The 13,302-nt window shown below is 41.2% G+C and overlaps 2 protein-coding genes across 2 annotated transcripts; one reads left to right on the top strand and one right to left on the bottom strand.

Annotated features, from left to right (window-relative positions):
• Positions 1-2,024: 2,024 nt before the first annotated feature.
• LOC6634563 (uncharacterized) lies at positions 2,025-3,984 on the bottom strand. The gene is made up of 3 exons (XM_002058139.4): positions 3,810-3,984; positions 3,609-3,723; positions 2,025-2,351 (listed from the first exon to the last, which is right to left on the bottom strand). The coding sequence occupies exons 1-3, from the start codon at positions 3,946-3,948 to the stop codon at positions 2,201-2,203; spliced, it is 405 nt and encodes a 134-aa protein (XP_002058175.1). The 5' UTR covers positions 3,949-3,984; the 3' UTR covers positions 2,025-2,200.
• Positions 3,985-7,083: 3,099 nt separating this feature from the next.
• On the top strand, positions 7,084-9,230 carry LOC6634564 (uncharacterized). The gene is made up of 3 exons (XM_002058140.4): positions 7,084-8,026; positions 8,134-8,266; positions 8,871-9,230. The coding sequence occupies exons 1-3, from the start codon at positions 7,843-7,845 to the stop codon at positions 8,977-8,979; spliced, it is 426 nt and encodes a 141-aa protein (XP_002058176.1). The 5' UTR covers positions 7,084-7,842; the 3' UTR covers positions 8,980-9,230.
• The last annotated feature ends 4,072 nt before the right edge of the window (positions 9,231-13,302 follow it).

Raw genomic sequence — 13,302 nt, 5'->3', positions numbered from 1 at the left:
AGTGTATGCATGTATGTATGTATGCATTTATGAATATATGTACGCATGCATGTCAGGCGAAGCTTATTTGTTGCTGTGCTGCAAATTTGAATAAAACAAATTTCTACCAAGTGCTCTACTCCTCGATTCTCAAGAACTCAAGTAGGCTCTGCAGTTTTTAATGCCTAGCTAGTAGTGTAGTGTTTTTTTTTGTGTTTTTATTTTGGTGTGTATGCATGCATGTGTGCGTGTATATACATGTGTGTATGCATGTATGAATGTATGCATATATGTATGTATATATGCATGTATGCATGTATGTATGTATGCATGCATGTATGTATGCATGTATGTATGTATGCATTTATGCATGTCTGCATATATGCAATTATGCATGCATGCATGTATGCACTTATGCACGTATGCATGTATATATGTATGTATTATGTATGTACATATATATGTAAAAACAGGCCTACACGTGCTAAGTTAAAACTTAACCAAATCGTAAAACGTCACTCACCAAATCTTTGTCGTAGTGCAATGGATCCAAATGATTGGAGGATAAATTACAGCCGGCTATTGCGTTCGGCTAAACTAAGCTGGCCTTCATATTGAAGGGATTAATATGTGAAGGCGTTGCGTGGTCCCGGAGGTGCTCATATTTGGATTTGGGGTAGTTCCAATATTAATTCTGATACAAAAGAACAGTTTAATTGGGCTTAAACGAATTAAATCCCAATGGAAATGAGAAATTCCTTGGCGAAAACAATCTTGTGTCTTGAAGAGGCAGCAAGAGTGGGCGAGTGAGAGGGCGAGTGAGAGCGGATTTATCTTGCGTCCAAGTATGTGGGGGATTTCATGAAGAACTGCGTTGCCAAGCGATAAGCTGCCGAACTAATTGGGCTAATTTGCACAGGCGGCAGGGCGTCGGGGTTTTTGGTGGATGGACCGAAAAAAAAAGTTGCGCAATTTGCGCTGCACGCGCATCTTAAGCTTTGACACTGCCAGCCATTTGGGGCACTTCCATAGACGCCACCGCCCAGCCCCGCCCACTGCAGGCCAGCCGCCCGCCATCCACTCGTTCATTATTTCGCACTAATTAACGTGCTGCGACAAAAGGTGCGCTTTATTTATATATTTATTTTTATGCCCTGTAGCCTGTGCATGCTATCCAAATGGGGTATCATAAGCCTAGTTGCATGCACCCCAGGTGATTTTTATTTGTAGCCAGAGTAAAATATCGTCGTACAAAAATTAATGCAAATCCGAACATTGATTGGTATCAATATCTTACGGCAACGCCGCTAGCTTGTCGCTTGTTACAGGGCATCTGCTAGTCGGGCAGCTCCGATTAGACCCCACTTGCTTGTCTTATTTGCAACGAGTGCTCCGATTGCAGCTGCTCCAGTTGCAGCTGCTCCGACTGCCGCTCTGGTTGCAGTTGCCCCAGTGCCCGGTTGGAACTTGCCACCCCTCCAGTGAAGAGCTGGGTGGGGCTGGGGTGGGTTGGGTGCTGCACTAATATGGGGTACGTTAATTGCTGTTTATGAGCGGGTTGGCCCAGTAATTAAACTATATCTTTGGCTGCCAGTCAACAGCAGCGGCATCTGGGAGCACACATTGAAAAATAAAAGCTCTGCAGGTATTACAAACATCTATACACATATATATATATATATATGTTAAAAATAATAAAGATTCACAAGGGGAACTATTTTAGGTGAAAAATCATGCTTAAAATGCAAAGAAGTTTGATTCGTAGAATGAGTCATTCAGTCATTCAGTCATTCAGTCATTCAGTCAGTCAGTCAGTCAGTCAGTCAGTCAGTCAATCAGTCATGCAGACAGTCAGAACCTCTCAATCAGATAGATAGTTGTTAGTTAGTCAGTTGGTCATTAAGTCAATCAGTCAGTCAGTCAGTCAGTCAATCTCAATCTCAATCTACTCAGTCAGTCATATAGCTAACTATTCAATCAGTCAGTCCGATAGACAGTCAGTCATGAAGCAAATCAGTCAGTCAGTCATTCAATCAGGCAGCAAAAACTCTTTATATATATGTATTATAGGGTATATGTAAAGTAAAAAACAGTTGCTTGATTCGACATACAAAATGGAAATGTACAAAATAAATTAGCATAGCTTTGCGTTTTAGGCGCTGGTCAGCTGCCAGTCGATCCCGTGCTCCATCGGGGACAGCGGTACATCGCCGCCCCCTTTCTACGCCCCTTCCGCGGCATCGCGCTCAATGTAGTAGGGCGCGCCGTTCGGCTGCTTGCACTTGTATCTCAACAGGCAGCATTCCGGGAAGGGTTTCGATTGATGGATTCGCTCGCCCCGATTGCATTTCTCGATGCGCAGTTTGCCGCACCTATACGAGAGAGGGTGTGAGAGAGAGAGAGAGAGGGGGAGAATGAAAATCTTTAAGTGTGAATTTAGTTTCGGTAAAGATGGTCAAGTTTTACAAAAATTAAAGGCCGTCCAAGTTTTTAAGCTGTTATTAGTTTCTGCTCAGAGTCTAATACAAATTGTATATTTGGGGTTTCGCTTGAAAAAGAAGAGCACAGCTTAAGATTTGTCGTCTCGCTCTGCTATAGAAATACGTGTTCAAGTCTAAGGGAATTAATTGAATAGTAAGAGCAAGTGTAGATAAATTTCTTATTAATAACTCGAGAATCTTTTTATGACGTCCGCAAATATAAATTTGCGATTTCAGTTTTTGACAAATATTTACGAATATTGCTTAAGGGGGCGGGTAATATTAATTGAAAAATAAGCTCAACAAGATGTCACGGCCAAAATCTATCTAAACTTGAATTTAAGGCAGCTTGTTTCTCAGAAATTTTGAAACCCTATTAGAAACTGAACAAGGCCAGCATCTGTTTATATCGTATCCTAAAGGGTATTGTGATGTGAAAAGTAGTTGAAGTGAGGTTTCTCCTTGTTGTTGATGAGCATTAAAAGCCGGGTGGAGTCTGTCTATTCATCCGATTTTCTATATGTCCGTCCCATCGATCTCAGAGACCCTAGAGGCCAGAGACTTTGCACGGGCAATTTAGCAGACTTTGATCAAGCTATTAATGAATTATGACAAATCGATAAATATCGATAAGCCAGCCAATGATGCGTGTCAGTCTTTCTGCCTGTATAGCCATTCGATCTTCCATATGTTCCATCGATCTCAGAGACTCTAGAGGCCAGAGGCTTCGCACTGGCTACTTAATGTGCTTAGCACATGAATTATGGCAAATCGATAAATATCGATATCGATAAACTGTTGCTAAGCAAATATCGCACACATATCACTATAGTGCACACAGATATTGAATCTTTGACTCTCCGATACTCTTATAAATTGTTCTTATTGTTGGATGATACCTTGTCTTTCGACTAGATGATTGAGTTGCTTGGGCTGAGAATACACTTTCCTCAGCAATTTCCACATAATTCGTGCTCCATTTAGCTGCCAGAGACTTGACCCACAAATTCTAGTCACAATTCCGAAAAAAAACTACGCTCAAAACTCAATACACGAAGTTGTCGTCGATCTCAGGCCTCTTATCAGTGCAAAACATTTCAAATATTTGTGTTTGTGTGTGCGTGTGTGTATGTCCCTGGCCAGACTCACCCCTCGATAAGTATGGAGCCATCTTCGTTGCATGTCAGCCGCTGGCAGGGCGGGATGCCATTGTTGACGCCCGCCTGCAGCAAGTCGCCTCGATAAATGCATTTGCCGGGATTTGCTAAACCGAGAGATAGAGAGAGAGAGAGAGAGAGAAATGGAGGGAGTAAAAGTGCGTGCTCAGGTAACAATTGAATTGGTACGTACCTGAATCGGCGGGTATCAGTGCCCTGTAGCCAGTCACCTCCGCCAGCTGGAGCAGCTGCAGCAGCAGAAAGATCGCAGCGCTGCCAAAGACCAGAGCGGCCCGATCGCCCCTTGGATAAGCCAAACGTTGTTGAGACATTGCGACGCGTTCGTGTTCGGAATGGCACTGTCAGCTCGATCTCTAGACTCGGCTTGTCCCAGTTGGGCAACGCCAGCGGCAGAGGCAGCAGCAGCAGCAGCGGCAGCAGCAGCGGCAGCAGCAGCGGCAGCGGCTATCGAATTTGTCATCGTCATCGTCATCGGCATCGGTATTTGTCGCATTGTTGTTATTGCCTAGTTTGGGACTGTTGTTGACTCTTGTTGTCGTTGCTTTCATCAATTGGTTTGTTGCTTTTTTTCTGCTTCACCCTAACCAGGGGTATTTGTGACGAAGCATGCATTGTGCGACGCATTTCCAATATACGAGACGGAGGCCTAAGCAAAAGAAGATAAAAAGTATCTAAATTCTAGACCAGGAAGTCAGTCTGCCTAACACTGTGAACGCTTTTATCTTGAAATATTAAAAAGACCGATAAATATCGATTTTATGACATGGTTTTTATGGCATAACTCGAAGATTATATGTATATTATATCTCTCTTCTTTTCCATAAAATGGATAAAATCATGAATTCTGAAAGGTACAGTCGTTAGATTTGGCTTATACACAGAGTTGGGCGCAATATTTGGGTTCTTAAAATTTCCCTCAAATCGACCTAAATGTATCCAAGTTATTGGAAGAAGAATTTGTGGTGAATCTGTTTAAAGGTAACCCAGCTCTAACTACAGGGTATCTGCTAGTCGAACGCTGCCCCGACTGTAGTCGTCTTGTTTTCTATTTTGTTTTTGTTGTGCGTTGTTTTTTTTTTGTTGATTATTATGTATTACTATTTAATTGAAGACGCTGTCGGCATCGTCTCTTCTCCTCTGGCTCGGGTCAGCGAGTTTATCATGGCATCGCCAGAGACGCGGGCGCTGTCTCTGGGCTTGGCTGTGGGTTTGCCCTGTGGGCTGACGAGTGCCTCATCATTTACAACTCGAGCTGTTGCTTCGCTGCTGGTCATTGTTTTCTTCTTTTATTATTATTTCTATTTCTATTTATTTGTTTTTTGTTGTTTTTTCAGAGAATTAAAGTTTGCACAATTAAAGCCAATAAGAGCTAAGTACTACTGAGTATTTGTGTTGGCATTCAATAAACTTGAAAAGCTGACCACCGATCGAGCTTTGAATCGGGCTTCTAGGCCTTTCGCTCAACTTTATGTGAAATGCTCACTTATTTGCCGAGCTTTAAGTTCTACGCACTCATCATGTGCCAAGCTTAAGCGGCAAATAGTTTCAAAGCTTGAAAACTTTTCCAAAGCTTAATCAAAACGCGTTCAACACAATATAATATTCAGCATATGTGTTAGTTGTAATTACATAAAAATGTGTTTTCGTAAGATAAAACACAATATAGCCTGTTTAAATCGATCGATAAATATCGATACAACTAATAACAAGCTACAATCTGTAATGTAAATAATATATCAAGCAGCTTCGAATCCAAAGAGTATACATATTGTTGATCAGAACGTCTGTCTGTCTGTCTTTGTGAACGCTTCAATCTTGAAATATTAGTAAGATCGATAAATATCGATACAACTAGTAACAAGCTACAATCTGTGATGTAAATAATATATCACATATATTTTTAAAGCATAACTCGAACATTATTGCAGTTTTATATAAATACAACACAAATATGCTACAAACGCTATCAAATATCGATAAATATTGTATTAAACACACAAAATCGATAACATTTTATCGATTGTTTTGCGAGTTAACCTGAGTCAGTCTGACTGTCAGAAACATTTTTGTTTAATTAAATATGAAAATATTTTTGTTACTAGAGTTTCTAATGGCAAATAAATGAAATGCATTCATTGGGATAAGCCACACACATACACAAATACACTCACAGTCGGACAAGTGTTGTGGCAAGTAGTGTAATTGAATAGAGATGTCGAGCAAAGAGGCGGACAGGGCTTGGTTGTGGAGGGGGGAGCTGTTGCTGCAGTTACCAAAAGCTGAAGACGGATGAGCCAAAGAAATTGAAGCAAATGTTTGCCCTGCTGGCTATTAAATTTTTAATCAAGTTTAAGTGTTGCCAAACACTTCATTCAGCCAGTTCCAGTTCCCGTTTCCGTTCCCGTTCCAGTTCCCGTTCAAGTTGCAGTTCCATTACGAGTTTCATATTCGGTTCCCCCCAGGGCAGACCGTCAAGTGGGAGGCTGGGTTGGATGGGATTTTGGCTGGGTCTTGGCTTCGTGTTAGTTATGCATTCATTCGTTCATGCATTCATACACTCATTCAGCGACATTCATTTCGTTTCATTGCATTGCATATGCCACATACCGCACTTTACAATACCAGCTCCTCCCCCAACCCAAAGCCAGGCCCCCCGCGCCGTCACAATCCCTTGAGTGGCGCGACGGCAGCCTTTGGGGCCCTTGTTTCTTGGCACTTCATGATTTTGGCAAGTTTTCTTTTATTTTGTCTTGTTCATAGCTCGTGTTCTGCTTCTTCTTTTGTGGTAAATTAAATGCAAATAAATTGTCAACTGCAGTTAAATAAATTTTTAATTTATTACACTTTGACTAGCTCGGAATGTCAATGTGAATGTGACTGTAAATGTGAATGTGAATGTGAATGTGACTGATGCTGTGACCATAAATGTGGAGCGAGGAATCTTTCAGCTGACATATTACATGGCTGTAAAGTTTGTTTACGAAAGCTTTACAACGTTTTTGCGTAGCAAAAGGTTCATTAATTTAGTTTAAAAGGCATTTCGATAAAATGTGAATGCAAAATGCTATCGATAACATGCGTGTTGCCAGTCGAACAACGAAATTATTGAATATTCCGCATTAAATTTGATAAGCGATTATCGATTTCTTTTCTTGCCAATGATATTTAAATATGCTTTATAAAACGAGCTCCTTACATTGAAATGCTTTGATATCGTTCACTTGATGCTATCGATAAAATACTGTCGATAGAACTAGTATGCCTAATCGAAATGAATAAGTTTTCACAAGCGATAATAATGAATTGGTATAGGTTGCATGTGTATTGTTCATGCAGATGTCAAAACAAATGTTATCGATAACCCAACCGATTATCGATAAATTATTACAGAGAAAACGCGTAAAGTTATATTGTTAATTCGAAAATGACAAGTATCGAATGTCAATCGATAAATGTTTGTTCAACTATCGATAACAATCGAGTCAATCAGCTATCGATAGTTCGTATTTACATGGTATCGTCGCCTGCCCTTAACGCAATCAATGCTAAATTTAGATACACAAATTCTTGGGTGCGTTGACTGCGATGGGGGTACGTAGCCCCTTGACATGGCGAGTCTCCCAGCGAGAGAGAGAGAGAGGCAGCGAGAGTGCGAGAGCGAGATGGAGAGAGGCAGCCGTTAAGCTAATTCGCTGTTGATTACCTAAATTAGCGAAGTGAGTGACAGCGCGAAGCGCAGCCGAAATACTCACTCATTCAGCAATTGAATAGGTTCATGAATGATGTCCGAAAAAAACAAAATAAAAAAAAAAAAAAACAAAAAGAGTAAACAGTACAAATGCCGTGTGCAGATACGCAGAGCGAAGGTAGACTGAATGACAAAATGGAAAATAAAAAATAGAAATAAGGCGAGCTGCGAACAACGAACAACGAACGGAGGAGCTTCGAGCAAAACAAATTCACTTTTTCAGACAATGTATTCAGTGCAGGGGCGACATTCGCAGCGGCAACGAAAGCGACAGCCATAAACACACACCCGCACACACACACACACACACACACACACACACACGCACACAGAGAGGGAGACACACACACACACACACACACAAACGGACACAGACACTCGCTTAGCAGTGCATTTAGCAGGCGAAGTCCCGCCCTGCCGCAAGCCAGTTCAAGTCTAGCGCACAGTTCCGCCGGAAATGGCCAAATTAGTGACTTACATCTTTATCGCCAGCTCGCTGTTGCTCTGGTATCTGCTGCTCTTTGGCGGCTCCAGAGCTGGCAGCAACAGCATCCTGCTGGGCGCCGAGGCAACCAATGGCCATGGCAGCCAGCTGGAGGGACGCGATTTTCATCATCATGGCGGCAGCCATCACATACGACGTAAGTCTCCAGCCGGACAGCTGCCAATTACTACTGCAACTACTGCGCTCCTCCCCCTACCACACATAACGAACCTGGAATACCACATTCCACTTTCCCATACGCAGGCAACATCAATCACTGCTGGCGGCGCTACGATGGCTACAATCTACAGAACACCATCGTCAACAAGAAGGAGCAGCTGAAGAAACCGTATGGCATTCTGTGCAACTTCAAGTGCACTTGGTTCTTTACAATAAGGTAAGCCCAGCCCACTCTCACATACCCATACTGCACTCCTAGTCCGTAGTTAATCCAAAGCCAGAGATGAACGCACGACACGATACTCAACTTCTTTTCTTTTCGATATTTATCGATGTCGAAACAGATGAGATTTATTGGAATTCACTTCCATTTTTATATCAGAGAAAGCCGCTTGATTTAGTTGCTTGGCTAACATATATCGTTATCGATAACTATCTAGCTATCGATAAACAAGTTGGCCATAGACGCCCATCTCTATCTGGAGCGCTAGCTCTGAGCTCACGCACGAGTTGCATTGCGTCGTGTCACGAAAGCAAAAGAAAACTTCAGCGTCCATTTCTGTACAGGATAAATATCGAATTTATTTTATCGTTTATCGTTTAATCGTTTCGATATCGTGTCACGAATATCAAACACGAGTCGAGCGCATCTCTAGTGGCATAATAAGGTTTAGCTTAAGCCCAATTGCAATTCCCATCACAGTACGAAATTCAATAATTCTGGCAATTTCTTTCTTATAATTCTCTCTCCCCCCTCCCCTCTCTTGCTCCCTTCCTCTCTCCCCATCTCTCTCTCTCTCTCTCGCTCTCTGTTGTTGCAGCTATCCCACTTGCGAATTCATCTACGACTACAAGTTATCCTGCGTCCTGTTCACTTCACTGCCCGATTGCACCAACGTCAAGTGCACGCTCTTAAACTATTTCAGCTAGATGCTAGCGTAGAATACCCTAGCTATCGGCCAGCCCGCGGGGTATATTGGGCCCCGTCTCGGTTGGTCGGTGAGTTAAATATATTGTTAGCTATTGTACTCAATTTCTATTTATATATCTAGTTCATAAACATTTTTTTTTCTTTTTTTTTTTCTCTCTATTAAGTTAATTTTATGCTTAATTTAAATTAAATGTAATTTTATATGAGATCGCGCATATAGAGTGAAAAAAAGTTCTATTATCAATCACGAATCATTTGTGAGCTGTCTTTTAATGCCGAATACGAGTGTGAATATTCGTCCTGGATTCCGAATACAATTCAAAGGAAGTTTCGAATACTCGGATGAATTCGGGTGCTTACTAACAGATATTTCTGAAACTTTACGGATGTAAATCTGGCATTCAATTGTGGGTAAGTACCTAAGCTCAAGGCAATAGCAAGAACATTTTTTGTAAATCTAAGTGGAACGGGGAGGGTATCAAAAATAAAGTGAAAGATTCTGGACGAATGAATGCGAGAATCTTTATACTTAATTTGGTGTATCCTGAAGATATCTGTTATCGTTTCTTATCGATTTCATATAATTAGAGCGAGTTATCGAATATTTATCGAAATTTGTTGTCGATAAACTCGTGAGTGCTACACTCGCCCAAATACGCACAGACGAATCATTTGCGAATCATTTATTCATGAGTCGATTAAATGTAGTTGCTTTAATGAATATAAATGTTGAATATTTATTCGCTCGTAAAGTGAATAAATGCATTGTTTGGAATTCTCTACACGAGTTGCCTTTTTTCCAAGTGCATTCCTTGAATGTAACTGGCTTTTGAGTGGAAAATGACTTGTTGACTTGATTCGCAGATGATTCGCTTGTTTATTCAGCTCGAGCTGCTGGTACTCGTGAATGCTTTGAATACCACACGAACAACAATAGCAACAACACTTGATAACTCCTGCGACGTGCCCGGCATTGCATTGGGCTTTGCGGATTGCGTATACGCCACGTGTGCACCCGCCGGTGCACCTGCCTCTTTCATTCACTCACACACACTCACACATACTCACACACACTCGCACACACTCACTAACATACTCATTCATTTTGCAGCTGAGTGGCCCATTAAAGTTGCACTCTCTCAGCTCTAGCTCGCAAGTCGATTTTGCACTTCATCTGATGCGAAAAGACGTGGCAAAAAGGCCACAGAAGCTATCAATGCCAACTGCCACGCCCCATTTACCTAGAGTCAACGCCCAACTGAACGCTGGCCAAAAAGCAGCGCAGACTTCTTTCCCAATCGCATCGCATATCCATTGATTGTGGGCAAAGCGGCTATAAGGTTGCCGTAGAGGAAGACGTGTTTCCGGCTCCAGAAGGTAATTATATATGTATACTTGATCGGGACGATCTTTTGTCCTAGAATTGAGAGAAGACTTGGCTTTATAGACTGGGCATATTTTTTTTGTTAAGCTCTTCCGTTTTCGATTGAATTATATTTTTTAAGGTCAAGTCTAGCATACCAAAGGTATGCGTGTCCGATTGTTTGCGCCGTTCAAGTCCTCAAAAGTTTCAAACGATCGGACAATAAGTACCGAATTTACTTGAGGAGGCATATTCCATAGACTATGGCAAAGGCAAGAAGAAGCAGCATGCATGTGTGTGTGTGTAAATGTATGTGTGTGTGAGGGTATATATAGAGGACAAAAGTAGCTCGGTTTTGGGCCTAGGGTATCTGCTGGTCGGGCACTGCCGCCTGTTTTTTTTTTTCAGTACTTTTTTGCACTAAACAAATTTGAAACACTTTGTTAAGCGCGTCAGCGTTGGGATATAGCTACCATATACCACACATAATATAGTATAGATGTATACATATATAAAGATATATGTATATATGTGTGTGTATGTGTGGGTAAGTAGTATCTGCTGACCCCGCTGGCTGGCTGGGCCCGCGCACCTGTGCAAACAGCCGCAAATAAATCGTTCGACATTTATAAGCCAGTCAAAGTTATGCTGAAATTTGTGTATTACGTGGCAAAGGGCCGTAGAGATGGGGAGGGGGAGTTTGGCTTGTGTGGCCTGCCTTAAACGTGGCCCCAAAGTGTGCGGCCGGGCTAAAAATAAGATAAATTATGTGGCTGTAGTCAATGGAGCTGTTAACTTACGCACCTGCGGCGCGCCGTGGCTCTACCTGGCCACGTGATGTGGCAAAAAGGGTTGCGATTGATTTCACAGCTAACCGCTGCACAACGCTAACCCAGCCACCCCTCCACCCAGTCACCCAGTCACTCCTTCAGCCATCCACCCACCTCTCATCTCCCATTCCCCCTTTGGGCAGCTGCCATTTCCATTTACGCTGCGCGTTGCGTAGTTCACAGTTTTCAGGCTTACTTTTTGGGGTCGCACTTTAATGGAATCAAACGAAATGACATTGATCGCTGAAGGCCACCTGCCCCGCCCCTCGCCTCAGCCCACACAAACACACACACGCACACACACACGCACACACATACTCTTCACTCCAGCGAAGATCAACAGCAAATGCGAAGCATTTTTCAAATTTATCTGTATCTACAACTGTATCTGTATCTGTATCTGTATCTACAACTGTATCTGTATCTGTATTTGTATCTTTATCTTTATCTTTATCTGTATCTGTATCTGTATCTGTATCTGTATCTGTATCTGTATCTGTATCTGTATCTGTATCTGTATCTGTATCTGTATCTGTATCTGTATCTGTATCTGTATCTGTATCTGTATCTGTATCTGTATCTGTATCTGTATCTGTATCTGTATCTGTATCTGTATCTGTATCTGTATCTGTATCTGTATCTGTATCTGTATCTGTATCTGTATCTGTATCTGTATCTGTATCTGTATCTGTATCTGTATCTGTATCTGTATCTGTATCTGTATCTGTATCTGTATCTGTATCTGTATCTGTATCTGTATCTGTATCTGTATCTGTATCTGTATCTGTATCTGTATCTGTATCTGTATCTGTATCTGTATCTGTATCTGTATCTGTATCTGTATCTGTATCTGTATCTGTATCTGTATCTGTATCTGTATCTGTATCTGTATCTGTATCTGTATCTGTATCTGTATCTGTATCTGTATCTGTATCTGTATCTGTATCTGTATCTGTATCTGTATCTGTATCTGTATCTGTATCTGTATCTGTATCTGTATCTGTATCTGTATCTGTATCTGTATCTGTATCTGTATCTGTATCTGTATCTGTATCTGTATCTGTATCTGTATCTGTATCTGATCTGTATCTGTATCTGTATCTGTATCTGTATCTGTATCTGTATCTGTATCTGTATCTGTATCTGTATCTGTATCTGTATCTGTATCTGTATCTGTATCTGTATCTGTATCTGTATCTGTATCTGTATCTGTATCTGTATCTGTATCTGTATCTGTATCTGTATCTGTATCTGTATCTGTATCTGTATCTGTATCTGTATCTGTATCTGTATCTGTATCTGTATCTGTATCTGTATCTGTATCTGTATCTGTATCTGTATCTGTATCTGTATCTGTATCTGTATCTGTATCTGTATCTGTATCTGTATCTGTATCTGTATCTGTATCTGTATCTGTATCTGTATCTACAAATATCTCTGTATCCGTATCTGTGGCCGCATCTCTATTTGTATCTGTATCTCGGATTTGGGTCGTGGTCGTTGTGCGTTGATTGGCTTGTTAGAATTTTAGATTCTGTTGTTTATTGTTGGAAGCGCGCGCGCATTGCCCGGACTTCAGTTTCAATGCTGATTGGCAAATTACAGCAATTTTTGCATGAAATTAGATTATAAACAAATTAATTGTGCATTACGCACCGAATGCAACCCCTAACAAAAAAAACGAAGAAAACATTTAAGTAAATATGAAATTTTTATTTGCTTCTGCGATTTCACGTGAATTTGAATTGCGAATAAACCTGACTGACTGCACTCGAATATGCTGAAAACTGTGTGCAAATTATTTTGAAAATTCACGCCTCAAGTGTTTCGTCTTTGTCCCACATCGAAGTCTGGCTTTAAATTTGTAATTCTCCATTGAAATTGGTGAGTTGAATACAACTGAATATATATTCTATCTGCTATATGAATTAATATGTTTTGCGTTAATTATACCCTGTTACATAGAAATTGCCTAAATGGGTATATTGGGGTCCAACGGGGGCACTTGAAGCCGAGAAAGCAGTTAAATTCTTGATCAGGAAAAAGGGATAAGATCTTAAGCTAGATCTTGCTATGTACGTCCGACTGTTCAGATAAGAGACTGATTATCATATAACACGAAGTCTATA

This window comes from Drosophila virilis, chromosome X, assembly GCF_030788295.1.
Source record: "Drosophila virilis strain 15010-1051.87 chromosome X, Dvir_AGI_RSII-ME, whole genome shotgun sequence".
Classification (NCBI taxonomy): domain Eukaryota; kingdom Metazoa; phylum Arthropoda; class Insecta; order Diptera; family Drosophilidae; genus Drosophila; species Drosophila virilis.
The sequence above is the reverse complement of the archived record's forward strand: the minus strand, read 5'-3'. Positions and strand labels throughout refer to the sequence as shown.